At 38.0% G+C, this 27117-nt stretch overlaps 1 protein-coding gene across 3 annotated transcripts in view; it reads left to right on the top strand.

Moving 5' to 3' along the window:
• The window catches only part of LOC308694499 (protein arginine N-methyltransferase 8-B), a gene marked incomplete at its 5' end in the record, with an annotated part of 36947 nt that extends 11734 nt beyond the window's left edge, over positions 1–25213 (top strand). For 2 of the 3 annotated variants that reach the window (XM_081372056.1, XM_081372055.1), the window contains 9 exons: positions 75–314; positions 3006–3161; positions 10961–11024; positions 12723–12865; positions 12976–13063; positions 14114–14229; positions 19682–19832; positions 21920–22041; positions 24749–25213. In XM_081372056.1, the coding sequence (XP_081228182.1) occupies positions 75–314; positions 3006–3161; positions 10961–11024; positions 12723–12865; positions 12976–13063; positions 14114–14229; positions 19682–19832; positions 21920–22041; positions 24749–24832 (1164 nt within the window). In that variant the 3' untranslated portion in view covers positions 24833–25213. The remainder of the gene's footprint in view (positions 1–74; positions 315–3005; positions 3162–10960; positions 11025–12722; positions 12866–12975; positions 13064–14113; positions 14230–19681; positions 19833–21919; positions 22042–24748) is intronic. The other variant, XM_081372057.1, reaches the window with a different exon arrangement.
• Positions 25214–27117: the final 1904 nt, after the last annotated feature.

The raw sequence follows: 27117 nt of genomic DNA, 5'->3' as shown, positions 1-27117 counted from the left end.
TTTTTGTTTTCACTGTATACCATCATTTTTTCACATTACTATGATGAGAATTTCTCTTGTTCTCCCCGTTTTAGCAACAGCCCCTGAGTGCCGCCCCATCCCAGTCGGTCCAGCCTTCTCCCCTGCCCAAACCAGTGTCATCGGTCCATCATGCCCAGCGGCCCACACACCCGTCCCTCGCGCCTCACACCCCTCACTCAGCCAGCTTACCCAGCTGCCCCGGCAGAGGAAAGATGGCCAAGTTCCTCAACCCCGATGAGATGACCTCCAGGGATTACTATTTTGACTCGTATGCCCACTTCGGTATTCATGAGGTATGAGCACCTCAGAGCAGTTGATGCTTGCATTTAACATAGATGCAGAGACATATGATGTACTGTAGGATATAAGTACTCATGGTAATCAGCATCAGTCATGTTGATTTATGCTGGGAGTTATATATAATGCAGAGTATGCAGAGAAATGGAGCAGGAGAGAGGGTGTCATTGAATTATAGGATGAGAGAACGTGCAGAGAACGGGAGGTTCAGGCGAGACCTGCAAGATTAATTTTGTTCAGACTCATTTTTAGTATATAGGTCAGATCTTTTTTTCCCTTCTCTCATCTAAATGTGACAGAGTCGTACACCAAAAAAAGCTGCATAGATCTGAGGAGACATGCTGTAATGGTGACAGCAAGTTTTTTACGCTCTCACAGGTTGTCAGAGATCCACGTCTTATTTTATGTTTTTACAATAATGCTGAATAAAACCGTGGTAGTGGATGATTATGTATTAATATACCATAGTTTTATGGTACTCCAAAGTACTTGTCCATGTCCAAAAATCCAAGACAAACCATGATGCTTTGTTATCGTAGGCATTTTCAAACGCACCTACAATTCCCAAAATTTTCACCTATCTATTGACAGATTACTGTATTTAATTTTTATTGATTACTATTACTAACAACATAAAAGTTATTCTTTCGTTTACTAAAAATCAGCAAAGATTTCACAGCAAAAAGACACATGTGCCACCTTTTTAGAAGTATACTTAAAGGCCTTTTAATTACATATATATATATATATATATATATATATATATATATATATATATATATATATATATATATATACAGTGAGGAAAATAAGTATTTGAACACCCTGCTATTTTGCAAGTTCTCCCACTTAGAAATCATGGAGGGGCCTGAAATTGTCATAGTAGGTGCATGTCCACTGTGAGAGGCATAATCTAAAAAAAAAAATCCAGAAATCACAATGTATGATTTTTTAACTATTTATTTGTGTGATACAGCTGCAAATAAGTATTTGAACACCTGAGAAAATCAATGTTAATATTTGGTACAGTAGCCTTTGTTTGCAATTACAGAGGTCAAACGTTTCCTGTAGTTTTTCACCAGGTTTGCACACACTGAAGGAGGGATTTTGGCCCACTCCTCCACACAGATCTTCTCTAGATCAGTCAGGTTTCTTGGCTGATGCTGAGAAACACAGAGTTTGAGCTCCCTCCAAAGATTCTCTATTGGGTTTAGGTCTGGAGACTGGCTAGGCCACGCCAGAACCTTGATGTGCTTCTTACAGAGCCACTCCTTGGTTATCCTGGCTGTGTGCTTCGGGTCATTGTCATGTTGGAAGACCAAGCCTCGACCCATCTTCAATGCTCTAACTGAGGGAAGGAGGTTGTTCCCCAAAATCTCGCAATACATGGCCCCGTCATCCTCTCTTTAATACAGTGTAGTCGCCCTGTCCCATGTGCAGAAAAACACCCCCAAAGCATGATGCTACCACCCCCATGCTTCACAGTAGGGATGGTGTTCTTGGGATGGTACTCATCATTCTTCTTCCTCCAAACACGTTTAGTGGAATTATGACCAAAAAGTTCTATTTTGGTCTCATCTGACCACATGACTTTCTCCCATGATCATCCAAAAGGTCATTGGCAAACTTAAGACGGGCCTTGACATGTGCTGGTTTAAGCAGGGGAACCTTCCGTGCCATGCATGATTTCAAACCATGACGTCTTAGTGTATTACCAACAGTAACCTTGGAAACGGTGGTCCCAGCTCTTTTCAGGTCATTGACCAGCTCCTCCCGTGTAGTTCTGGGCTGATTTCTCACCTTTCTTAGGATCATTGAGACCCCACGAGGTGAGATCTTGCATGGAGCCCCAGTCCAAGGGAGATTGACAGTCATGTTTAGCTTCTTCCATTTTCTAATGATTGCTCCAACAGTGGACCTTTTTTCACCAAGCTGCTTGGCAATTTCCCCGTAGCCCTTTCCAGCCTTGTGGAGGTGTACAATTTTGTCTCTAGTGTCTTTGGACAGCTCTTTGGTCTTGGCCATGTTAGTAGTTGGATTCTTACTGATTGAATGGGGTGGACAGGTGTCTTTATGCAGCTAACGACCTCAAACAGGTGCATCTAATTTAGGATAATAAATGGAGTGGAGGTGGACATTTTAAAGGCAGACTAACAGGTGTTTGAGGGTCAGAATTCTAGCTGATAGACAGGTGTTCAAATACTTATTTGCAGCTGTATCATACAAATAAATAGTTAAAAAATCATATATTGTGATTTCTGGATTTTTTTTTTTAGATTATGTCTCTCACAGTGGACATGCACCTACGATGACAATTTCAGACCCCTCCATGATTTCCAAGTGGGAGAACTTGCAAAATAGCAGGGTGTTCAAATACTTATTTTCCTCACTGTATATATATAATTATTTTATTTTAATATTTTTTCAGCATTCATGGGGTCTTGCATCCGATGCATCAAATCAAAAGATATTTCCATGTCAAGTGATTACCATATCAATATATCATTGTATTTAAATGGCACACAAAAAGAACAATAAACCATGGTACCGTGCCCAAACAACCATGATTATACTATGGTACTTTTCTGTTAAAGAAACATTTTCAAACGTTGTCAGCTCACCAGAATTTGAAGCACAATCATGTTACAAAGTAGTAAAAAGTTTTTTGTGCATGCATGGATGTACAGGAAATGCTAAAGGATGAAGTGAGGACGATGACATACAGGAATTCCATGTACCATAACAAACACATCTTCAAGGACAAGATCGTGCTGGACGTGGGGAGTGGTACTGGCATCCTCTCCATGTTTGCTGCCAAGGCCGGAGCCAAGCACGTGTATGGGGTAAGAAGCCCTCCTTATGCCTAAAACCACATGAGCCTGTAGCCTCCTACCCTGCTGGAATGATCCACAGAGCCCAAAATAGCATCATGTGTTGCAGTCGCACCAAGAGCTTTTGAAGGTGTAAGCGAATAATCCTCTTTTTTTTTTAGAGAGATATGATCATATATTACCACCAACTTATTTCCTAATAAGGATCATAAATATAAGTTCAAAACTGAAAAAAATTATGTTTAAAGGCCATGACAAACAAATTAATTGTTTGTTAAAAATGATTGCATTTTAACACAAATATATGTGTATATACACCTTATCACTAATTTATCATTCAATATTTATTATATATCAGCCAATATTTTATTTATATAGCAATATTTACACCATACTTCATGCACTTGCTTCAAAGCAGCTTTACAGTAAAAATTAGTATAGTTTAGTTACAGATTTAATTAGGCTTTAAAAATAATTTAGTAACATTGTGCCAAATTCAGCATTGTAGCATACCAATACACTCAGCAAGACTTGTGACAGAATAGTTTGATGAACATGAAAGTGAAGTTGAACATCGCTCATGGCCTGCGCAGTCACCAGATCTAAATATTTTAGAGCCACTTTGGGGAATTTTGGAGGAGCAAGTCAGAAACTGTTTTCCTCCACCAGCATCAGATAGCGACCTGGGCACTGATCTGGAAGAGGAATGGCTCAAAATCCCTCTCTGCAGGACTGGTATCTGTGATTTGAACTACCATGTGATAGCATCACTATACCATGACACCACCATAGTACTTTTTTTTATAAGGGACCCCTTCTGTTTTTCTTTCTTGCAATTTCATTCCATTTCGCTTCCTCACTTCCTGACCTATCCATTCAGACCTCTCCCCCTTAATGCATTCCTCCCCAGTGGTTAGTGAAGGTTTTTAGCGGGCAGCCTTTATTGGCCGTGCTGATGTATCAGGCTCTAACACACTACATTGTGAGGATGTGGTAATTGGCTCTTCGGATAAATCAAGAGGAAAAGGCACACCAAAGAAATCAGTAAAGGTCAGAAGGGCCACATTAACCATGTGGTGCTTGTTTTGCACTTTCTCTTTGAGAACTAAAGCCAGAGCTTGTTAAGCCAAGTTAGAGTATGAACGGAGAGAAAAAACTCGATTTTATGTGTCCTGCCATCCTCTTGGGACAGAATGTTCAAGAGCTTTTCTCAGTTTTCAGAAGAGAACGAAACTACCTCGGGAAGCCTAGCCATGTGTTGGTGTCTGTCTGAGTCGCGGTCTCTGCTGTAATTGAGCTGATGTGATTTGCACCTCGCTGCTCTTATCCAGTTGCACTGTGATAATGAACAATTCTCTGAATGGCTTCATCATATTCATCAAATGCCAGAGAGTGCAAACTCTCCTCAGTGTCTATGTTACAGTGCTCATCGCAAACGAAAAACACTTGCACAGTGCAGAATATAAACTAGATTTTTACATTTTGCTTTCCTGTGCAAAATTGGCTGCCACACTACTAGGGTATTCTATGGTGTTTTGATATTGATATCCACCTTATTTTTAATGTAAGAGCAGCTGTGGCCATTATTAGTCTTTTTGTAGCCAAATCATATTATTTAAATGTGTTATCATAATCATAAACACACACTTTCATAGCACAAATGGTTTTACAGTTAACTGCAATTTGTTATTCTTCTTGATTCTTAATTAATCAAAAGTCAGACAAATTCAAATGCCTTGATTTTTCAGGTTCATTGAAAAATAAGATGAATATATTGTTCTTGTCCAGTTTATATGATTTTTTTGCCCATTTTACTGTCTGCCAGGCAAAAATCATACATAACCACAGCTTAAATGAAGCAGAATGAGTTACACACTAAAGTTTAATACTTTAGAACAAACTGTGTATGGACAATTAGTGCCTTATCAAACCCTAAAAAAATAACTTTTATATAAATCTTAAATTTCACACACACATGTAAATCTTACACACACACACATATATATATATGCTGTGCAGCCTCTAGATGAAATATTTCAGGACCTCATTTTCTCGGTTGTCACCTACGGTTGCGAAAGCTGGACAATCCGGAAGTAAGATTGAAGGAAGATTGACTCATTCGAAATATGGTGCTGGAGAAGAATCCTGCGTGGGCCATGGACAGCGAAATGGACTAACAAGTCAATCATAGAGGAAATCAAACCGGAAATGCCACTCGAAGCACAAATTATGAAACTGTGTTTGTCATACTTAGGCCACATGGTTCGAAGGGAAAGATCACTGGAAAAGGATATCACAATCTGAGGGTGCAAGGTGGAAGACCGCCAATGATATGGATTGATATGATTACAAAAAACGACAAGATGGACGTTGGAGGATCTCATCAGAGTAGTACAAAAACGAATCCTTTTCAATTCTTTAGTCTATCAAGTCACCAAGACTCAAATTTGAGCTGATGGGACATAACAACAACAATATAGATTTTAAGTTGAGTAGTTTATTGTTTTGCACCTATCATCTGCTGATCATGTGACTAATATTAAATATAGTATAGTTTTTTTTTAATAGTGCATGGCGCTATAGCAACACCAAAATCAGTGTTTCGATTCCCAAGGAATGCATGAACTGATAAATTGCATAGCATGAAATACAATATAACCTGCTTTGGATAAAAGCGTCTGCCAAATGCATAAATGTAAATGCTAATACTACACTTTGTAATGATGTTTTTATGAGGTTTAAAACTAGATGTTTATTTGCTTTCACATGGTGTATAGTAGGGCTGCATGATATTGAAGAAAAATGCGATATGCGATAACTTGATAAATAATGCAATATTCGATATAATAATGCTATAAGTTTCTAAAATCAATTAAAATATATATATAAAAAAAATTAAATATATGACCAGCATACTGTATCTGTTTCACATTATTTCAGGGAAAAGAAAACATCACTACAACTTCTGAAAGTGAACAGCCACGTTTTACTGTTGCATAAAAAAAAAATCTGAAACAAACAAACAAAAACTATTTAAATACCACCAACACTTTGCTCAACTTGGTTACCTGTATATCAACATGAAAACATCAAGTACTATATTATAATGCGACGGCAGCCATATTGCACCAGAACGCCCACCAAATACCAGCTTATTGGTGGAGAGAGTGTTGAAGCCAATATATGGGGATGATTAGGAGGCCATGATGATGGACGTGATGGGCAAATTTGGTTACACCCCTACTCTTCGATCTCACTTGAAACAGAGTGGAGTTACTTCTCTTCCTCTCTTATTGTCTTCCTCACATGGCTTGCTTGCTTAGTCACGTTTCAGCATTCAGCATGCTAAAATTGTTACAGATTTTTTTGGACAAGAAGCCCAGCATTTCCACTTTGCTTGATTTCAGAGATGTGTGTTGACATGTAACTACATTGTCTGATGTGCTGAAAAGTCTTTTAGAGGGTGTGCTGGTGGCAGACACACAAAGACACAGTGTGGAGTTTGGGCATCAGAATGTAGCTGTCAAATTCTGCTTCAATGATTGGTCAGAGGATTCAGAAGGAGATGTAGATATGACTGAGGTCTGTAAAAGGCTTTTTAAAGACTTCATCCTCTTTGCACTTGTGGCTATGGCACTTTGGCTTGGCTGATTCCCTGATTCAGCACCTGCTGATGATGGGACGTCAACAGCAGGCTGTGCCTCCCAGAAAAGAAAGTACAATAATTAATAATAAAGCATGGAGGCACTCAAATCATTCTTGCCATTTAAAATATTCTTAACTTCTGAATTGCCTTCATTTCTGATATTACCCTTGAACTCATTTGTGGCAGTTTTTCCTCACAAATGTAGTCTTTTTTTTAACCTTGGGTCTAGGAAAGGGGCTACAGTATGTTCAGCAGAGTTTGGGTTGTGTGATCCCAACGCTATCTCACGACCAATTCGTACGAGTGCTTACGAGGTGGCTAATTGTATGGTGCTAATTGTCGAGGTGGTAGTATGAGTGAGGTTGTACGAATTCGTATGATTTGTCTAAACCCCAGTGATGGGTAGGTTTAGGGGCAGAGTCAGGTCATTCGTACAAATTTATACGTATTCGGCAACTAGTAAAATATGTACGATTTATCAAAAATCGTATGAGTGAGGTCGTATGAATTCGTACAAATTAGCCACCTCGTAAAATACGTACGAATTGCCATGAGATCGGGTTGGTGATCCTCATATGTTGCCTCCATGTAGGCCAGCACTTTGGGTTTTAGTTGAGAATGTCAGCACTGTGTTCTCTGTTTTTGTCTTCAGTAAATGAAGAACTGGCTGTAGATAAGAAATGTTCGTGTAGTCCTCCGCAGACAGAGCATCAGTAAACTCTTGAAGTGGCTTCAATTCCTTGTTTACTGACCTCAAGGGCCTCAACCAGATGTCGTGTGCTCAGATTTTCAGAGAGAATTTGTGACAATGCCCTCTGCTGTTCCAGTATCTTTTCCATCATTTGCTGCTAAATGCCACATCATGTTGGGCACTCTGTGATCAGACTATATTCTGGCAGGTTAAGTTCGCTCCATGATATTGGTTGCGTTGTCCATGATAAAACTCACTAGATACGCCTCACTCAAATTCCAATCAGACAAAGCCTCTCGCAGTCCCAGAGCTGTTTTGCTCCGCTGTGATCACTGGGAAAATATTCTGTGTGTAAGCACAGACTTCTCATTTTAAAGTCTTGGTCAATAAAATGAACCGTTAAACTAATACGGCTCTGTTGTCCTACTGGACCAGAGGTCTGTCGTACATGCAAAATGTTCGACATCTCTCAGTTCCAACTCGATACGGTCGTGAGTATGCTCGTACATTTGGGGGATAGCAGTTATGGAAAAATAAGAGCGAGAGGGAATGTTATACCATTTGTCTTGGGTATTCATCAAGTGCACATAACCTGGTTTCCCGACTATGGCGATTGGAACCATATCCTTTGCCAGATAGCATGTTATTTCTCTATGATGCCAGGAGCTTGCAGGATACAGTGTTAATCTTTCAATGTTTGATGTGATGGAGTGTTAGGTTTGGGAACGAGGGTTGATTCACCTGTGCTTGAAGATTTTTCTGCCAAGCATAGCTGATACAAATTGGTCTTGAGGTGACTGCAAAGATTTGTAGAGTTTCCCTTTCGCGTTGCCACTCGAGATTTGCATGTTTTACAAATAGCTTCAGTCTGCATGTGTTCATCTCTTTTAAAACCAAAATACTGCCATATCTTTGAGGTGCTTTTCATTTTGTCACTAAATCGTCGGCAGCAGCAGCTGCGAGTGCCTCGGGCTGACTCATCTTCTCAGATTAGTTTGCAACGAGAGCATCGCGGCTTGTTGATTGTCTTGCGTCAGAGCACGCGCATGCTATCATGCACACACACGCAGACATATCCCAATTCACGAGTTCACACTTACAAATAATCCCCTTACAAGACACCTAAAGAGCATAGACATAGTTCACACATGGTTCTCATAGTTCATAGTTCACAATTACAAATAATCAGATAGAGTAAAAGAGTATGCGTATTTGGCGTGCTGTCCAAGGAGAAGGCTCCGGGTTCAGTATTTTGGCCCGAAACCAGAGTACTCCCCCAAAAAAGTTGCAAACCAACGTGGGACAGCAGCAATGAAACGATACTGACAACCCCCCAAAAAATTGTGGAGAGCAAAGCTGACGGTGCGGTATATATATATATATATATATATAATTTGAACGTGTTCCTCACAAATTTGTTAATAAATCTAATATCTGCGTGCCAGTAGCTATGCTAACTGCATTGACCCAAAACTTTAACTATAAATGACTTTTTGCAGTATTAAATCATTAATTAATCACAAACCATTGCGATATGCACATTTGCTTTATTTCGATCATTTTTATATATCGTGCATGCAGCCCTATACCATACATGTTATGTAACATGCGCCTATAACTTGGTGTCATTTATCACTGAAATTAGAACAAAAGGAAACTCCAAGGCACTCTCTTTAAGAAAGATTAAAAAGCCTTTTCACTGAAATTATTTTGATTTCCCTCAGTTTGCAAAACAGTCCTTTTCTTGTGTCCTCACATGTCATGCCATGGGTTTATTAGCTAATGAAACTGTATAACATTTACCCTGATTGAAAAACCTATATGCTTCCATTATAAGAGCTTTACTGTGAATTTTTTTTTTCTTTGACAACATGCTTTAAACCAGGAAGTCCATTAATGCTTAACAAGATACTTCATAATATATATATATATATATATATATATATATAATATTTGAACTTGTCATGTTTGCCAAAGTTTTGCCCTTCATCTCTGTTTACTGCAGCTCAGGCTTAGGCACTTTCCTCTCACCTTGATCATGCACATCAAAAACTTTTCTTTTGAAAGTGGAAATGTGCTGACTGTGTAATGGGCTCCTCTGATTACTTTTAAACTCAATGCTGACCCTCTGCAGTACGTGAAACTTTTACAGAAACCAATGGGGCTGCCATGTAGGAGAAAGAGAGGCTTCTGAGAGTTTGTCAGTTGATGCGATGCTGACTGACTCCTCGTGGAACACTCGAGTTGACGGCGATGGCTTTGGACACAAACAATCGCTGAGAAAACCCAAGGGATGTCATGAGGCAGAAGGATCTGTGCTGTCAGGAATCAACCTCTCACTTATACTGCTGGCAGCTTCCTACTTACTCACTCCTCCTCTTCCCTTAAGCCTCGGGCCACTGACAGCCCTGTTACTGTGTGCTTGAGAACAAAAAATTCAGTTTGTTTTACTTTCTATTTAAAAAAATCCTATAAAGAAACTCATATTGCAGTTTCAACAAACATTAGTATTAGTATGAAATGTTTCCTTAACACCACCAGCATATTAGAATGATTTCTGAAGGATCATGTGACATTTTAAAATATATTTAAATAGAAAACAGTTTATTGTGATTATATTTCACAATATTACTGTTGTTACTGTATGTTTTAGCCTTGGCGAGCATAAGAGGGTTCTTTCAAAAACATTAAAGAATCTCACCAGCCACAAACTTTTGAATGGTAGGGTAACAAAACATAATATATAACAATTAACTATCGTCCGCAGACAAACACACATTTTTGCAAACTTCTAAATCTGTTTAGCTCTGTGTTATTTTAGCACCACTAGACTAACCAAACAGAACTTCAAAAATAGAGACGTTGGTCAGAAAAGCAGAACGTCCCAACACAAACTCATGCCATTGGTTGAGCCAGTGTTGCTGTGTCGGGGAAGTTTTGTACGTTTCTGTAATAAAAATGGAAGTTGCTGCAATCAGGTAAGCCACTGTGGCTCTTTTATCGTACATATTAAATGACGAAATGCAGAAAACGCTTTCATGTTATCTTGCATTTGGATTCCTGATGTTGCGTTCTAGTTCTAGTTAAGTTTATTTTAAGTTTTTTTGTTTCGCATTGAAGGATTTATAGTTTCCATCGTAGTATATGCGCATGTCTTCATATCAATTGAGCTCCATTGAGCACGTACATTTTTTATGCGCATTTTTAATACAAACTAAAAGTCCATGAAATGAGCTAAACTGAACAAAATGGTGACTGCTAGGAACCAATTATTTTAACATTAACCAAATCACAGTGTTTCTATAAGCTATGTCTTGTCTGAAAGACGATATATAGATATGGAAGGTAAAACACTGTCTACCACTTAAACTATAACCAACCATTCATTTATGTGCTTGAAGCACAAGACAGCGGGGAATAACAACTGTAAGTTACATTTTTATATTGTTCTGTTTTTTGTTTTTTGTTTCTTAGATTGAATGCTCAAGTATATCAGAATATTCTGAGAAAATCATCAAGGCCAATCATCTGGACAGTGGTAAGCAGATTCGATGTGTGTCGATGTTGTAGAAGTGTGTGTTTGCTGTGTAGTTGGCTGGCTTGTGTGGGTGTGTGAGAAAAGCAGGATGACAAATAGGATGAGACACTGATAGGATAAAGAGTGGTCGTCGAGCGTTCTTCTATTCAGCCAACTAAATATACTTAATTTAAAACCTCTGCAGTAATCTGAATATTAAGAGAGGATTTAAATTTCAAATATTCTGCTTTATAAATGATAAAATGACTAGGACACGGTCTTTCCAAAAACAACTGTTAATCAGTATTATTTTTTTTTTAATATATTAAATATATTGTGATGTAATGTCTTTAATGTCACTTGAATCTGACATCCAAATAAGATAAAGTTTAGGTGTTGGTTTACTAGCAAGACAAAATATAGAAATGTAGTATGCATGATGAAACTTTTAAATTGAATATTACATTCAGGGTTTGAAATGAACTTTTTCAATCACCAGCCAATTTGGCTAGAAAATTTTTAAGTTACTGGCCATTCAGAACTTCTACTAGCCAAAAGAAAAAGAGAAAGGAAAAAAAGAAATAAAATGAATTTACTAAGTCACAGCTTATAGCTTATATATAGCTTGACTCACGAGTTGAGTATTTGCGCTAAATCTGCGCATATTTGGTTGACATAAACTTCCCCAGCAAAGTGAATAAACATAATAAGTAACACGCCAAATTGGCTAGTGATTTGACAGTGTTAAAAAAGCGATTCGATTGGCTAAAACTGGTTAATTCTGTTCAGTATCTGATTGGAAATGATGGAAAAGAATTGCTGCACAGTGCCTTAATGATCTAGCCTGACTACGTCAGACTTCGTACTTCCGCTCAATTTCAGTTCGCTTCTGTACTCAGTCTGAGATAGCGACCGTTTTCCCCGTTTTCCTCCAGCCTCTAAACAGCCGGCCAATCAACGAACAGAGGGCGGGCTGAGAGCCGTAGACGCTGACGTAGACGCTGATTGTACCGTGGATGCGTAGATTTACTTCACATAATCTGCAAAAGTCATTCACAGCCATGTTCACTCTGGTATTTCGCTCGATGGTTTTGTTTTCGCATCATACATGTGTTTACAGTGGAAGTTAGATGCGGCTGAGCATGCGCATAACACACGCCATAACCAAACGTTATGTGATTGGCTTACGGGTAACCAATTATTTTAAACTTCAGACAAGCGCCCCCTACCTGCGAGAAAGAAAACGCTTTTCAATTATGCCATGCCAGACTCTGTCTACGAAGCAAAGCGAAGTAGCAGAGTTTGGCATTACCAGGCTAGTAATGCTCATGTATTATCATGAAACATGTCAAGATCTTTTAAAATGCATCACATATTACCAAACTAAAAATGGTCCAATTAAACATTTCCCTTTCTTTTTGTTTTCAGTTAGCCATCGGTTAGCAAGCAAACAGCACATTGCTAACAGGTTATGGCTCTTTCAATTAGCTAGAACATAATATCACTATAACATGCTCAGTTTTCATTCAGGCATTAGACCACTGCAGTATCTCTTCGTGGAAGTGCAATAAAAGTTGATGTTTTACATTCTCAGCTGGAGTCTCTCTCTCTCTCACTCACGCACACACACGTTTTAACCCACATCTTTTAACTGACCTTAAAAATTCAAAGAGTAGAAAGGATCTGTCAAGCATGGCCTTATTTGTCTGTGTGTTCCAGTTATAACCATCTTTAAAGGGAAAGTGGAAGAGACGGAGCTGCCGGTAGATCAGGTGGACATTATCATCTCAGAGTGGATGGGCTACTGCCTTTTTTATGAGTCAATGTTGAATACGGTCATCTACGCCAGAGATAAGTGGCTGGTCAGTGTTTGTGTGTGTGTGTAATACAGGAATCATGGTTTTGTGTGAGAGTATAGGTACAGCCAATGTCTCTAGAGAGTGAACATAGACTCTGTGTTCTTCATCTTTAGAAACCTGGAGGTCTGATGTTCCCAGACAGGGCTGCTCTTTATGTGGTGGCCATTGAAGACAGGCAGTACAAGGATTTCAAGATTCACTGTGAGTCCCAATACACACACACACACACACACACACACTAGGCTTGCTGTGGTAGTCTGTGTTACTGGTGTTACACTGTGTTCGACAGTATACCGATTACATTACTTGCCCGCCGCAGCACCACCCCATTGTCGTTTTTTCTTTTTTTAAATAGAAATAAAAACCATTTTCTTCAGTTGGGACAGCATATGCTACAATTACAAACTGAAAGCATTTGCTCAGTTCAGCTGGAGTCAGTACTCACTTATCACTTGAGATGACTGACAGGATGATGGTGGAGGATTTGGTGCGCAACAGAATCCTGAGTGTCATTGACAAAGATCTTACCAGCAGATTTTTTTTTACTTCTTTAAGCATAAACAAGTTAAAAGCAAATGGGGGGGAAATTTGCCAATACATTAAGACAAAATATAATCGAGATAAAAGTTACAATCTATGAAAGCAGCAATCTTATGCCGTGTTATTTCTCAAGTTAATTTATCTTCTTGTTATATTGATTTTGATATTCCTGCCAAAAAAAAAAAAAAAAGACTCAATTAAAAACTTATTAAAAAAAGCTTATAATACATTTACTATAACAAACTAAATGTTTGATTTATACACTACCGGTCTGGCATTTGAGGTTAGTACGATTTATTTTTATTTTTTTTAATGTTTTTGAAAGAAGTCTAGGTAGCACTTGTTAGATAAAAAATGTAGGGAAACCAGTAATTTTGTGAAATTATATATATATATATATATATATATATATATATATATATATATATATATATATATATATATATATATATATAAAGTTACATAGCGTAGCTTTAATCATAAGATCAGACTTGTTCAGGAAGATTTTCTTCAAACTGTTAAAGTGAGCAAGAGAAAACCATAGGATAGTTTATGCTAATATCTTCTACAGTACATATTTCTTGCACTATAAATTGGAAATACATTTTGAGACATGAAATAGAGTGCTAATCTTTACATTTGTGTAGAGTATTTTCTGGGCCTTAGTCATGCTCTGTTTATTAAAAATCAAACGTGTCTATGTTTGAGCAGGGTGGGAGAACGTTTATGGTTTTGACATGACCTGCATCAGGAACGTAGCAATGAAAGAACCACTGGTGGACATCGTGGACTCAAAGCAAATGGTATCCAACGCCTGCCTGATCAAGGTCAGCCATTAAAACACTTCTTATATGTGTATGTGCGTGTTTCTCACATGTGCGTGTGTGGTAGATGAGAAGATAAAGATCCACAGAGAATACACCAGCATTAGTGTGTAACTGATCATTAGCTGCATCACTCAGTGTGACAGTTACATAATGATCCGTTGAAATGCAATTTCATTTCATTATAAACCACTGGAAGGTGCTGATGAGATGATTATTGGTTGAATCGGATTCATCAAGCCTGGAAAGTTTATGGCTCCACAGATGGACTGTGAAATGCATCTGCAAACCTCTCTAATATAGAATAAATATATTTGAAACAAAAGGCTTTTCAGCTTTTCCCAGATATGAATTTAGCAGTTCTGTCACAACTAATTCAATTTAAAACTTTGATGCAAATCAAAGCTGGAAAACAATTTGATATGTAAAGGACTAAATAAAGGGATTTAAGAATTTTATATATAGGCTACCACTGTCAATCATTGTCTGTACATTAATTTCACTTCATATAAGATAATATTAAACCCATATCTACAATCAAATAATGCTATATTTTTCTCTGAACTAACTAGTCACCTTTAGCTAAGGATACACTGATATAAAAAATCTGATTGATTATTTTCATGTTATATATATATATATATATATATATACATGTGTATGTATGAAGACTTCAGATGCAAAAGCCTCTAAGTGCCATCTGAAATTTTCTTCTAAAATTAGCATTTTTTTCAAGCTCGTATGTTTAAGTTCAGTAATTTCACTTTAATGACAATTAAAGTGAAATAACTGAACTGAACATAAACATACAAGCTTGATAAAAGTTATCATATATATCAGTCCCTCCAGAAAAACGTGATTATGCGATCGCATGATTCAATGCATGATCAGCCAAAGTTCGCATATTATGCGGGGGACGCATTTTTTCAAATACGCCGCACTTTCGTCGCATAAATTGCAGATTTCCGCGCGCAAAAATATGCGGGCTTGCATGATTTTATAATCCCCGCATTTTCGTTGCAAAAAGTCACATATATCTCAGCAGAAAGTTGAAAAATGTTGCGTTTACTTCTCACAAGCGCAGCCATTTCCCCTGTTGCCATGGGAACGTTATGAAGTGACAAAATTACGCGACATCATTGAAAAGCTGCAACCCCTGACAGGCTATATCTCCAATAATATCGAGATGGTCCTCAATGCAGTACAAAAGATCCGGGGGGAGGAGTCGGATCCAGATCCAACTCCTCCCACCTTACATACCTAAACCTACCCAACTCCACCCCCTGATCCCGAGGCAAGAGTAAAGCCCCGTTCACACTACAAGCGACTTTATCGCTGCATGTCGCCAGTGACTGGCGGTGAGGTCGTTAGTGGGCGTTCTCACTTCTGGTTGCCTAGTAATGTTTGTGAGTGACATTCACGGATGTTACGTGTTGTAGACAACAAATCTGTTTTCTTGCCGCTACAAGCTAACATTTTGGAAGGAAAAGTCTAAATATAAATGGAATCAGTACATAAAATGCATAATATTAAAGATGAATGAGAAACAGCGAGTGCCCTGTGCTATCGCGGCTATTTAACTGCAGAAAATGGGCAAATACTGGTCTTTCTGAGTTCACGAAACCATTCGGGCTCGGAGTCAGCACGGCGAGTACCACTGTATGTACACAGACACATATCATAAACTATTGGACAGTTTCTGACTGCTAAAATAAACTTCTCATTCATCTTGCCTCGGTCAGACGCTGCACTGAAGAGTGACGGATCACATTTGCTCCACTGACTTCACTCCTATTGGTTGTCGCTCGCGAAAGTCGCTCTTCATTTGCATAAAGTTAAACATTTCTCAACTTTGTCGCGTCGCCAGACACGCCCCATCCAGTCGCCAACGGTCGCGACGGCGCGTGTCGCCGGAAGTCGCCCGCTCCCCATTGAAAATGAATGGTATCGCGTCGCTTGGGCGCGTGTAGTGTAAACGTACCTTAATGCTGCTGCTTCAAAAAACAACGATAAAACAGTCCGTTTCCGTTACATTAACCCATACAATTTGTATTATGCATTTCCTGAACATGTACTTTTTAATCAAACACTTTATATGAACAAACTACTAAATCTATAAAACACAATCGGTCTTTCGACCTACTATTGTGTCAATTGATGTTGATATGCGCGAGGGAGAGAGAGCAATAGAGCTGGTAAGTCCCGCCCCTTCCGTAAAACCCCGCTGGACCTCAAAGTTGAAAAACCGTCAATGCAAGTGAATGGGAGAAAATAATTATTTTCTGATCCCGTTTGAATTGTGCCATGAATGTGAACATATGTTGTCTGTGAATTTTTTATATAACTCTTCATGTTATGAGCTTGACAGTATATGGTATGATTCTTCGGCTAGCAGTTGTGGAAGAGACATAACGAGAAAGACTACATGTCGCATATGTGACGTCACCCCATAAAGTTGACTTACCCGTTGTTTTCATTAACTTCAACGATTTTGTCCTCTCTCTGAAAGAAGGCTGTGAAGTGCACCATAGACAGCCATGTTTAGCGGGATCCGTGAGCTAGTCCGTGTGCGAGTGGTGTTGACGTTTCAAACGCGTCGAGAGTTGTAGTCCACAAAGTGCTCTCACACAAAGTCTAACCGTATCAAACTTCTACCCGCTAAATTGTATCATTCTTTACACGAAAAGTTATATAAAAAATTCACAGACAACATATGTTCACATTCATGGCACAATTCAAACGGGACCAGAAAATAATTATTTTCTCCCATTCACTTGCATTGACGGTTTTTCAACTTTGAGGTCCAGCGGGGTTTTGCGGAAGGGGCGGGACTTACCAGCTATATACAGCATATTGTTTGAAGGCGATGAGAGTGCGCGCGCGCGGCTGGGGCGCTCTCTCTCTCTCTGCTTGTTCTTTTATGCGCCCTGTGTCCACTGATCTAAATAATTAGTTGTTACGACAACTTATTTGTTCCCTCGTTTTAAAGGAGAACTCGGCAACTCTAGCGAACTCTAGTCACTTCTTCGCTGATTTTCCCTTTTGTTGTCGCATGTTTCCCCCACAAGCTCCCCCTACAGCTGTGGGGGGGCGTATATGTCACAACACGGTCGTAAAAAACTCACTTGCGGCGGCCTCCTCCCCCTCTCTACCGCTGCTCATGTGTGTTTGTTTTGGTCGGAGCAAGCCAACTGAATCGTGTGGAGCTTTGTCTACCGAGGTGGGTAATCTGGTAATACATCATACATGCGTGTGTGTTTATGTTGAATTGCCGTAAAGCGATTCGTGTGGAGCTTTGTCTACCGAGGTGGGTAATCTGGTAATACATCATACATGCGTGTGTGTTTATGTTGAATTGCCGTAAAGCGATTCGTGTTTCGCGCTCGTTCTCGTTCTTGTTCCCGCTTCTCACGAGACTTCCAATTTCTATTTTGCCGGGACGCTAGTCCCCAAGTTGCAAGGTTGGTTTTCCGCCTGGGAACGCTGGGGGGAGCGGGGAAAGTCACCAGAATCACCAGAACAGGTTGTTTAACCATCCAAATGATTTCTAGACAGTTTTATTAAGTTAAAAAAGTTACCAAGTTCTCCTTTAATAAATCGTGGACACGTTGAACCAATTCCCTCCCTCATTTTGATTTAACGAATTACATGGCCACAATATAGTAAAACGAGGGAACAAATTAGTATAACCTGCTGAGGTATTATTAATTTGTGGCCACGAAACAATATTCACCTGAATATTCACCAATTCACAAAAATATAGGTATTTTTTATATATTTGTTGGGGGAATCACTTTTTTTCTCTTTCATCAAACCACAGTTTTTGCAAGTTCCCGCAATTTCATCGCATAAAATTGCATAAATATCCTGCATATTCCATCGCATTTTTTAAGAAAACGTGCCGCATAATCAAGGATTTTTGCCCGCAACAATCACAAAAAAACTCAGCGTTTTCTGGAGGGACTGATATATATATAACACGCACATATACATAAAACATCAATCAATGTATGGAATGAAAACAAATTGATAATATTTTATAAATATTGATTTATTAATATTATTATATCCTGACTGAAAATATGTTGCCTGAGAAGTGTGCTTTTGGTGTCTTTCCAAAAGAAAAAATGTTTTAAATTTAAATAATGCATTTTTAGGGGCCACTTAATTGTCCTAATACCATTTGGAGCCATTGTATGACCCTTTTTTTTCTACTGATTGACGCATGTCCTGAACTGACCTTTCCTCTTATGATATGAGGAAATTAAATTACCCTGGACCACAAAACCAGTCGCACGGGTATATTTGTGGCAATAGCCAACAATGCATTGTATGGGTCAAAATTATCGTAATTTTTCTCATTTTTGTGAGTGAATGCAGCACAATCGTAAACATAAATGGACAACTTTAAAGGCGATTTTCTCAATGTTTCGATTTTTTTGCACCCTCAGATTCCAGATTTTCGAATAGTTGTATCTCGGCCAAAGATTGTCCTATCCTAACAAACCATACATCAATGGAAAGCTTATTTATTCCGCTTTCAGATCAAATTTAAAAAAATTTACCCATGTGACTGGTTTTGGGGTCCAGGGTCACATTTTGTCCTTTACTCGCATCCATCTTTCTTTAAAGTTTAGATAAGTAACTTACTTTAAAGATCAGATCTGTCCAATGAAGCAAAGCGGGGGGATAATGGATGAAGGCACTTAAATGAAGTGCTAAATGGAAGTGTGAAGCACGTACTCACACAGACCTCCTCTATCGCCTTGTTTGATACAGTGATTAATGCTCCATTTCAAACTTTGTGTTTCATAACTGAATCTAAAGTAGATCGGACACATTTACAAATGGGAAGCCTGATGTCTAATGGAGGTGAGAGTGAGAGGAAAACACAAAGAGAGAGAGAAAATAACAGTTTCCCATTGTTTTTCAGGCAAATATATCAGTGGTGAGACAGAGAGACAGGGCTCAGTTTACTGTCGGGAAATGATGGAGTCTGAAATAGCGGTTTGAACGTACTGATCCAAGAGCAGTAATAACATCCTAACATAATTACTGTAATGCTACCAGTACAGTATGACATTTCAGAAGAATTAGATAGAAGAAATGGATAGAGAGAGATCAAGCTGGATGATTTTTTTCTCTCCCACAGGAAAGAGAAATGAATGGAAGCTTGTTTTTGCCATGGAATAAAACAATACATTTAAAATAATCATTATCTCACAATTATGATTTTTAAATTATCATAATCATTCTACCAAGAACAAATAATCTGTTATGCTATCCATATAAATCTTATAGGTCTTATTTTTTATTTTATTTTTTGCTTCAATTTTCTTGATACATAGTTGATACTTCAAAGAAACACAGTTGAGAACATTATTAGCCACTGGCACATGGCCAGCCTTCATTTGACCATGAAATAGCAACTTAGGCTTTGCTTGTCTTTCCTCAGGAAGTGGACATCTACACGGTGAAGCCAGAGGAACTGTCCTTCACCTCCTCCTTCTGTCTGCAGATCCAGAGGAACGATTACGTCCATGCTTTGGTCACCTACTTTAATATCGAATTCACCAAGTGTCATAAAAAGACTGGCTTCTCCACAGGTGTCGTGTTTAAAAACTTCTATGTTATACACCTGTGGCCACAGTGGCATATGTGAATGTGTACTTTGAGTTTGTGGTCGAAGTATGCACTCTAGTGGCTCAGTTGTGAAACAGCAATGCCAAAGACATTGCATTAAACCAAAACAGACACCAAGGATGAAGTAAACCTGAAAAATAGTTCCATACACACATATAGGCTATTTACACTCTATAATAAATAAAATAGCCTATATTTTGTCATTGTAAAAAATATTGTTCATAATTGCTAATTATCACAATTTAGTATTATAAAGTTTGTTAACGATATTAAAGTTATTATAAACTTTTAGCAGTACAATTTCTATGACAATTTCATATAGGCTATAACCAGAGTCTGTAAGTCCTACTACTTGAGGTGAAGCCTTTGCTGAGTTTGCACATTAATATTCATTTTCTTGACATTCACCGAGTAGGCTCAACCTTTTTGGGCTGAAAATAATACTTTGGTAACCAGCTAGTAAGTAACAAAATCCCACTATAATAATTATGTATTTATTATTTAATTATAGTATAATGTAGGTAAGGTTGAGTAGGCTAAACAAATGAATAGGCTACATTTTAAGCTATTTGACTTTACATACGTTAACTAAGCCATATCCTAATGACTCAATTAATAATTACGCACCTTGATTTCATTCATATAGATAGGGTAGGCTACTAATTTTACATCTTGACGGAATGCAGAAATGCAAGTGCCTATTTTTTACAGTCTATGCGTTGTGTGTTGAAGAAAAAACTATATAATAATGACGCAAGATGCTAAAGAACTATGGAAGGCCAAAATGGCCAAAACGTGTTAATTACGTATTAACTCGTAAATGACGTTTAACGCGTAAATTGCGTGTTAAGACGTAATTACGTGTTTACATGACAGTTTCACACGTTTTGGCCCTTTTGGCCTCCCATAAAGAACAAACGCGATCTAGCGCTATTCATGAAACGCGTGTTACGCTATTTGTGTATAGGGTTATATTAGGGAGTTTATGTGTATTATTATGCACCTTACTTTGAAGCAAAGTCAGACACGATGATGGTGCTCTTGCTGTCGTTTGGTTTAATACAGTCAACAATAGCAAACCTACACCAGTTGGAATGTAATGGCAAGTAGCGCCCTCTGTTGGTCTGCTGTCTTTCTTTCCACAATTCATCATACTGTAAATCAATGACGTGAAATATTTGTGTATGCTATATAATGTTCTCTGCGTTATTAATTCTGTCCCCAAAGTCTTTTTTTAGCACCTGGACACAAATTAGATTTGTGCTCCTGGTTTACAGTGAGGATTTGTGTGGGGGTTTGGTTGTTGCATTTCTTTTTTTCCCCCTGTTGTGTACCTTAGCAGTGTGATGCATTGTATAGTCAAGAGAGTACCTGACTCCTGGATATCGAGTTGCAGTGTTGTAAGGTGTTGTGGGACTTTTATCTGAGGGCTCTGTTAAGTTCTATTGACCTTTCAGGCCTTGCGTATTGCTCAGTCAGCTTATAGACGTTTCCTCTTGGGTGGAACGGAAGCACAAGTGATCTTTCAGCTGGCAAGAAAACTAACACATAGACTCCTTTAGAGTCCTTTCTTCCTCTCTCAAATGCACACACACAAACATTTGCATCTTATTTGGCAGCAATCTTGAACTAAGTACAGGCTTACACAGATTTATGTCTGGGAAAGCATAATCTGAATATGTGAAGTGAATTTGTCAGGGTTAGTACAAGATTCACTTGTATTGTTATAGTTTCACGTCTATTGCAAAATAAAGACAGACAGGATGATCAGGACCCTGATATTTTGAAATATTAATCAACTATTGCATGGCTGCCTTGCAAATAAATATATTAACATGAAATATAGATTTATTGATTGAAGTTTGAATTATATATGATAAAAAGGTAGCACGAAATCGTCAGTAGGGGCCATTATATAGTTGACCTACAAAATGCAGCAACCAATCAGAATTAAGTGTTTCAGAGAGTCCAGTAAGGCTGTAACAATGTGTGATATAGCCTATTATTTATTTAATGTTATTTATGTTCTCTTCTGTTTACTCCACTGTAGCACCAGATGCCCCGTACACACACTGGAAGCAGACAGTGTTTTATCTGGAGGAGTATTTGACTGTGAAAAGAGGAGAGGAGATAGTCGGCACCGTCAGCATGAAGCCAAACGAGAAGAACGTGGTATGTGCCCTCATTACTAATATGCTTTCTTTCTTTCTTTGATTAATATAAGTAGCCTACTGTTCAAAACATGTTTTCCAGACTCTTTAAATACGCTGTTCAAAAGTTTGAGGTCGGTATGATTTGATTAATGCTTTGAAAATACGTCTTCTATTCTCACTAAAGCTGCATTTATTTGATCTAAAAATACAGGAATACTGCGAAATATTATTATCATTTAAAAAAACTTTTCCGTGGAAGCTTGTTTCCACCACTGAATTTTTTTGTACTTTTTTCCCCTCACAATTGCATGATATAAACTTGCAATTGCGAAGCCAGAATTACGAGATATAAACTCATATTGTATTTTCATATTGTATTCTCATATTTCGTAATTGCAATTGTAAGAAAAAAATCAGTCAGTCAGAATTGCGGTATATTATATAAGCTTCTTTCCGCCACGGAAAAAAACTATTTAAAAGATAATTTCAACTTTTTATCTCACATTTCTGACTTTTTTTCTCGCAATTATGTTGCAAAAGTCAGAATTGCAAGTTATAATGTTAGAATTGCGATATATAAACTCGCAATTGCGAGAAACAAAGTCAGAATTGTGAGATGAAAAGTTGAAATTACCTTTTTTTTTTCTGTGGCAGAAACAAGCTTCCATAGGATATAAACTCGCAATTGTGAGAAAAAAAAAAATCTGAAAAGTCTGACTTAATAACTATCTATTGCGAGTTTATATCTCACAATTCTGACATTATAACTGTCTTTTGCAATTCATTGGCGTGTTGGTCTGAAAACGAGGTGTATTGTTGGCGCGTTACTATTTTGAGGCAACAGAAATAGACTGCGCCATTGACTTTAGACCAGGTTTTTAAAGCCATGTGCAAAACAATTTTTTCATTTTATTTACACATAAGGTGAAAACAAAATTTCAGGATATATGCTTTCATTACCTAGGAAATCAAAATATACTGTCCATAGCCATAAAAAAATCGATTTTCGCCATATTTTTTTCCCCAAAAATGTCACATAAATCAGACCAGGAATGATTGATTAACAAATCCCTCTGAAAATATCTTCAGAATACTGCTAATTGTATAACTGGAAAGTTTGGTGTACACAGGTGCTACACAGGCTGAGATGTTTGTACTGGAGAATGACAAAAAAATCATTTTGAGAAAACGGTAGTTAAAGATTTAAATAGCTCTAAATGAGATTCCGTCATTAGCTTTAAATCCCCCTTTGGACATTCACGATTGGTTACTGATAGAAAGGAAATGCCCATATTTGGGTTACATAGCGTTGTGCAGGAGACTCAGAGCTTTACAACGATACCGGTCATGACAGACTTCAGTAAACAGACGGAGCTCTGCGTGTCGCGTTGGAATGCAAACTTCCTGGTAAATTCGGGAGAAACTTACTGCCGCAAGTAAACAAAATGTAATAAAATAAACATCTTAATGCATATTTTCAACGTTTTCTTTATAGCAGCTTGAAAGAACACATATTGAAGGACTAAACTAGCCCAAAATCTCAAAACTGACCACTCCATGAAAATCGATGTTTTTACCTGCCGTGTCTTGCCTTAAAGGGCGCATTAGTAATATGCGCCTATAGGCGGGTCCACAACGTGCGTCCACTCTGCTTATTAAACACACACACACAGGGACGCGCAGCAGCACACAAACTAGCCAAATATTAAAAATAAAAGGAGTACAATGTAAAAGATTATTAAAGTGTACAAAAATATATGGTGGAATCCGGCTTGTCCCGTAGAGGGTCTGCTCGCGAGCAGATCCGTTTGCTCTCTGGAGACGCGTTCAGTCTTTACACTTGCAAATTCCGTCATGTAAATAGCAATCCACCACGGCACGAGCGCAACTAGCTTTTACAGGGAATGGGAGATGAGACTCTGATTAATTTTTGGCACGTTACACCCAAAACACACCCATTACTCAATAAGAGAATAGGGACAACCCTTTAAGACCACGCGCCGCGCGCACCGACCATTTTTCCCGTCGTTAAACTAGCAAAAGTGGAGTCAGACATGACCTAAGTGCACTTCTGCCCTGCGCTTTAGACCATGCACTTTGATCATTAAAATAGGGCCCTTAAAGTCATTACTGTCACTTTTGATTAAATGAATCAGTTATAATGCATTATACCATGGTCTGGGTGAATACTCGATTCTGATTGGCTGCAGGGTGTCCATTAAAAAGTGATAATGTACACCTAGGAAAGGCGTCCCGTCAATTTGCCTGATGACAGTTCTAAATGATTGCGCTGGCTCAAACTCACTGATCAACTGCTGCGGTCGGGTCGCTGTGGCCACGTTGCTTGGCAACGCCTGTATACGGAAGATATTAAATAGTGCGCTCGACTTAATAAATAAAAACCCTCACGATTTTTACTCTAAAACATATTAAAGTATTATTAATTGATTAAATATTTCTTTCTTTCGTAAGTGACCATGGTATAAGCGGGTTAATGCCCTTCGAGGTGTCCATTGTCAGGTATTAATGGACTTCGCTGCGCGTCGGACGGTTCACGCCTCGCCGTCGTCCATTAATACCTGATAATGGACACCTCGTCGGGCATTAACCCTTACATAAATCTAACTTTTGAATGGTAGTGTATTATTCAGTTAAACTTTATTTACTCAAATTGTTATAATGATTCTACAATTTAACGTTTCTGCTTCTTCCTGTTTTCTATCCAGCGTGATCTGGACTTTACCTTTGAGCTGGATTTTAAAGGTCAGCTATGTGAGGCCGCCATCGCTCACGACTATAAGATGCGCTAAGTTCTTGACAGCATTCAGAGAAGCAGATGCAGGAGCCGCTCCAGATCATAGCTACAGCGACACAGAGAGAAAGACCAGGACAGAAGTTATTCCTGGGAGTCTTGCCAATGTTTTTTGGAGCGGGGTGGCACTTCTAGCAATAGCGTCCTTGCCTTTGCCAACTATAGCCTGCACTAGTACGCCATCTCTCCGACTGTTCAGGGGCCAACTATGACTGCACCCCACTGCAAACAAAAGAATGTCATGGGCTTATGAATGTTAAGTGTTAATTTATGGTTACTTTGCTTTTTATATTAGGAGTGTGAGTTCATTTTTAAGGTGTGCGTCTGAGTCCCAGACATTGCGAAGTTTAACATATTGTATTAAGAGAATGACTCCACTTACATACCTGTAGTAATAATTCATTTGAACTAAATTGAACAACTTTATTGCAGTAGGATAAGTCGTTTTGTAGATTTAGGATCAGGTTTTGACAAAATCCAGGTCATTCTCAGGAAACGAGGCCATTTGTGTTTGGGTTAGGGTTAAATGTCATTGGCCAATACCACATTATAATTTTTTTTTTGCTTAGAACATTTTTCATATATATTATATTATATTATATTATATTATATTATATTATATTATATTATATTATATTATATTATATTATATTATAATGCATGGACATTGGAATAAAACTGCATGGCAATTTGCATGTTGCAAAGAAAATTACACATTTAATACTGAATGTTTTATTTTAAAATTTCTGTGCATTACACACCAAAGTATTTTTTTTATAATATAAAATCATTAAGTTCTGTATCCTGACAATTATATGTAGTGCATCATGTGGACACCATTTCCTGAGAATAACCCATCCATAATAAAAAAATAAGATTTGAGGCATCAATGACAGTTTTAAACCTACAATATTTTCGCCTATAAGAATAACAGAGGAAAATCAATCAAAAGCTAATAATGGAAATTACAAGCCGAACGAGAGTTTGCAATACAGTGATGTGATGAACTTGTGAATTTGTTTTTCTAGTAGCTTTATGAGATTGCAATATGTAATGTTAGTGTTAATTATGATTCTAGGTGTGTGATAATTACATTTCCACTTGCATCTGCTAACAGAGCACAGAGCTGAAAATAGAGAAAGAGAAACAGTACATCATTTATACATATCAAACAATATGCCATGTGGAATGTTGGCTCTGTCTGCGGTGAGATCTTGATGAGCTGGACTCAGATGGCATGCTGCTCTTCACCTGTGCTCTTATTAGAGTCTTTGCCAAGGCGATGACTGGGATCCGTCCCGTCCCGGTACATCTGTGACCCCCGTGTCACAGCTGATTATACTGTTCAAGTCCTCACCAAAGACATTCGGTTCACTAGCAAAGCACATTGTCCTTTATTAATATTTATTGTTCATAATTAGGTCTGATAGAGTGTTTGTTACTGAAATTTGAGGTTTACATGTTAAAAATGTTTTAAAATGATAATTCTGCCATGATTTCAGCAAGATAATAGTAAATAACATAGCTTAAAACTAATAATATTAAAGCCAAGTAAAATGTTTAGGTGTAATAGCATGCCATATTTGAAAGTGTCCTTGACTGTTTGTAAAGGTTGACATAATGCTGTAATGAAAGATAAATATGTATCTATTGATGTAAGATGTTGGATGGTAAAGCAAAAAATAAAAGCCATTTGTCCATTAACGTGCAGTGTAATACTTGATCGTGCTCTAAATGTAGTACGACTTGTAGACCACAAGGGGGAGTGAAAAGATTATGAAAAACAGACACACTGGTTATGGCATTTTGCACAGTATACAGTGCTTACTATAAAATTACAAAACATCAGCTTAGCTGATGATGTCTTGTAGGTGTGTATGATGATTGTTTGCCGTAGCCAGCTCCTATATTTAACAAAGTGATATTGTTTTGTTTTCAGCTGTAATTGTCAGTACAATGATGGGCAGCCATGCTATCGCCTCTTCACCCCAGAGGGAATGATAACATAGGAGAGCAGCCATGAGAGAATTGACATCCAGTTAGTAGGCCGGGGTAAAAAAAAAATAATTCATGAAAATTGTACAGACATGTCAATACCATGACAAGTTTATAAATCGTCATGTTAACTCTTGCTTGCTAATATATCAACCAGTTTAATCGGTTTTCTAACTGTTCCTTCATTAACAAGCATGATGTCAGGAATATCGAATAGAATAGAAGTTATTTGTCATTGTCCAGTGAAAAACAATGAAATACAATAATCTATGCCTTTCTCTGGCAAAA

Source organism: Scardinius erythrophthalmus (genome assembly GCF_964197995.2).
Source record: "Scardinius erythrophthalmus genome assembly, chromosome: 8".
NCBI classification, from domain to species: Eukaryota; Metazoa; Chordata; class Actinopteri; order Cypriniformes; family Leuciscidae; genus Scardinius; species Scardinius erythrophthalmus.
Note: the sequence above shows the minus strand (reverse complement) of the source record. Positions and strands in the feature narration are given on the sequence as shown.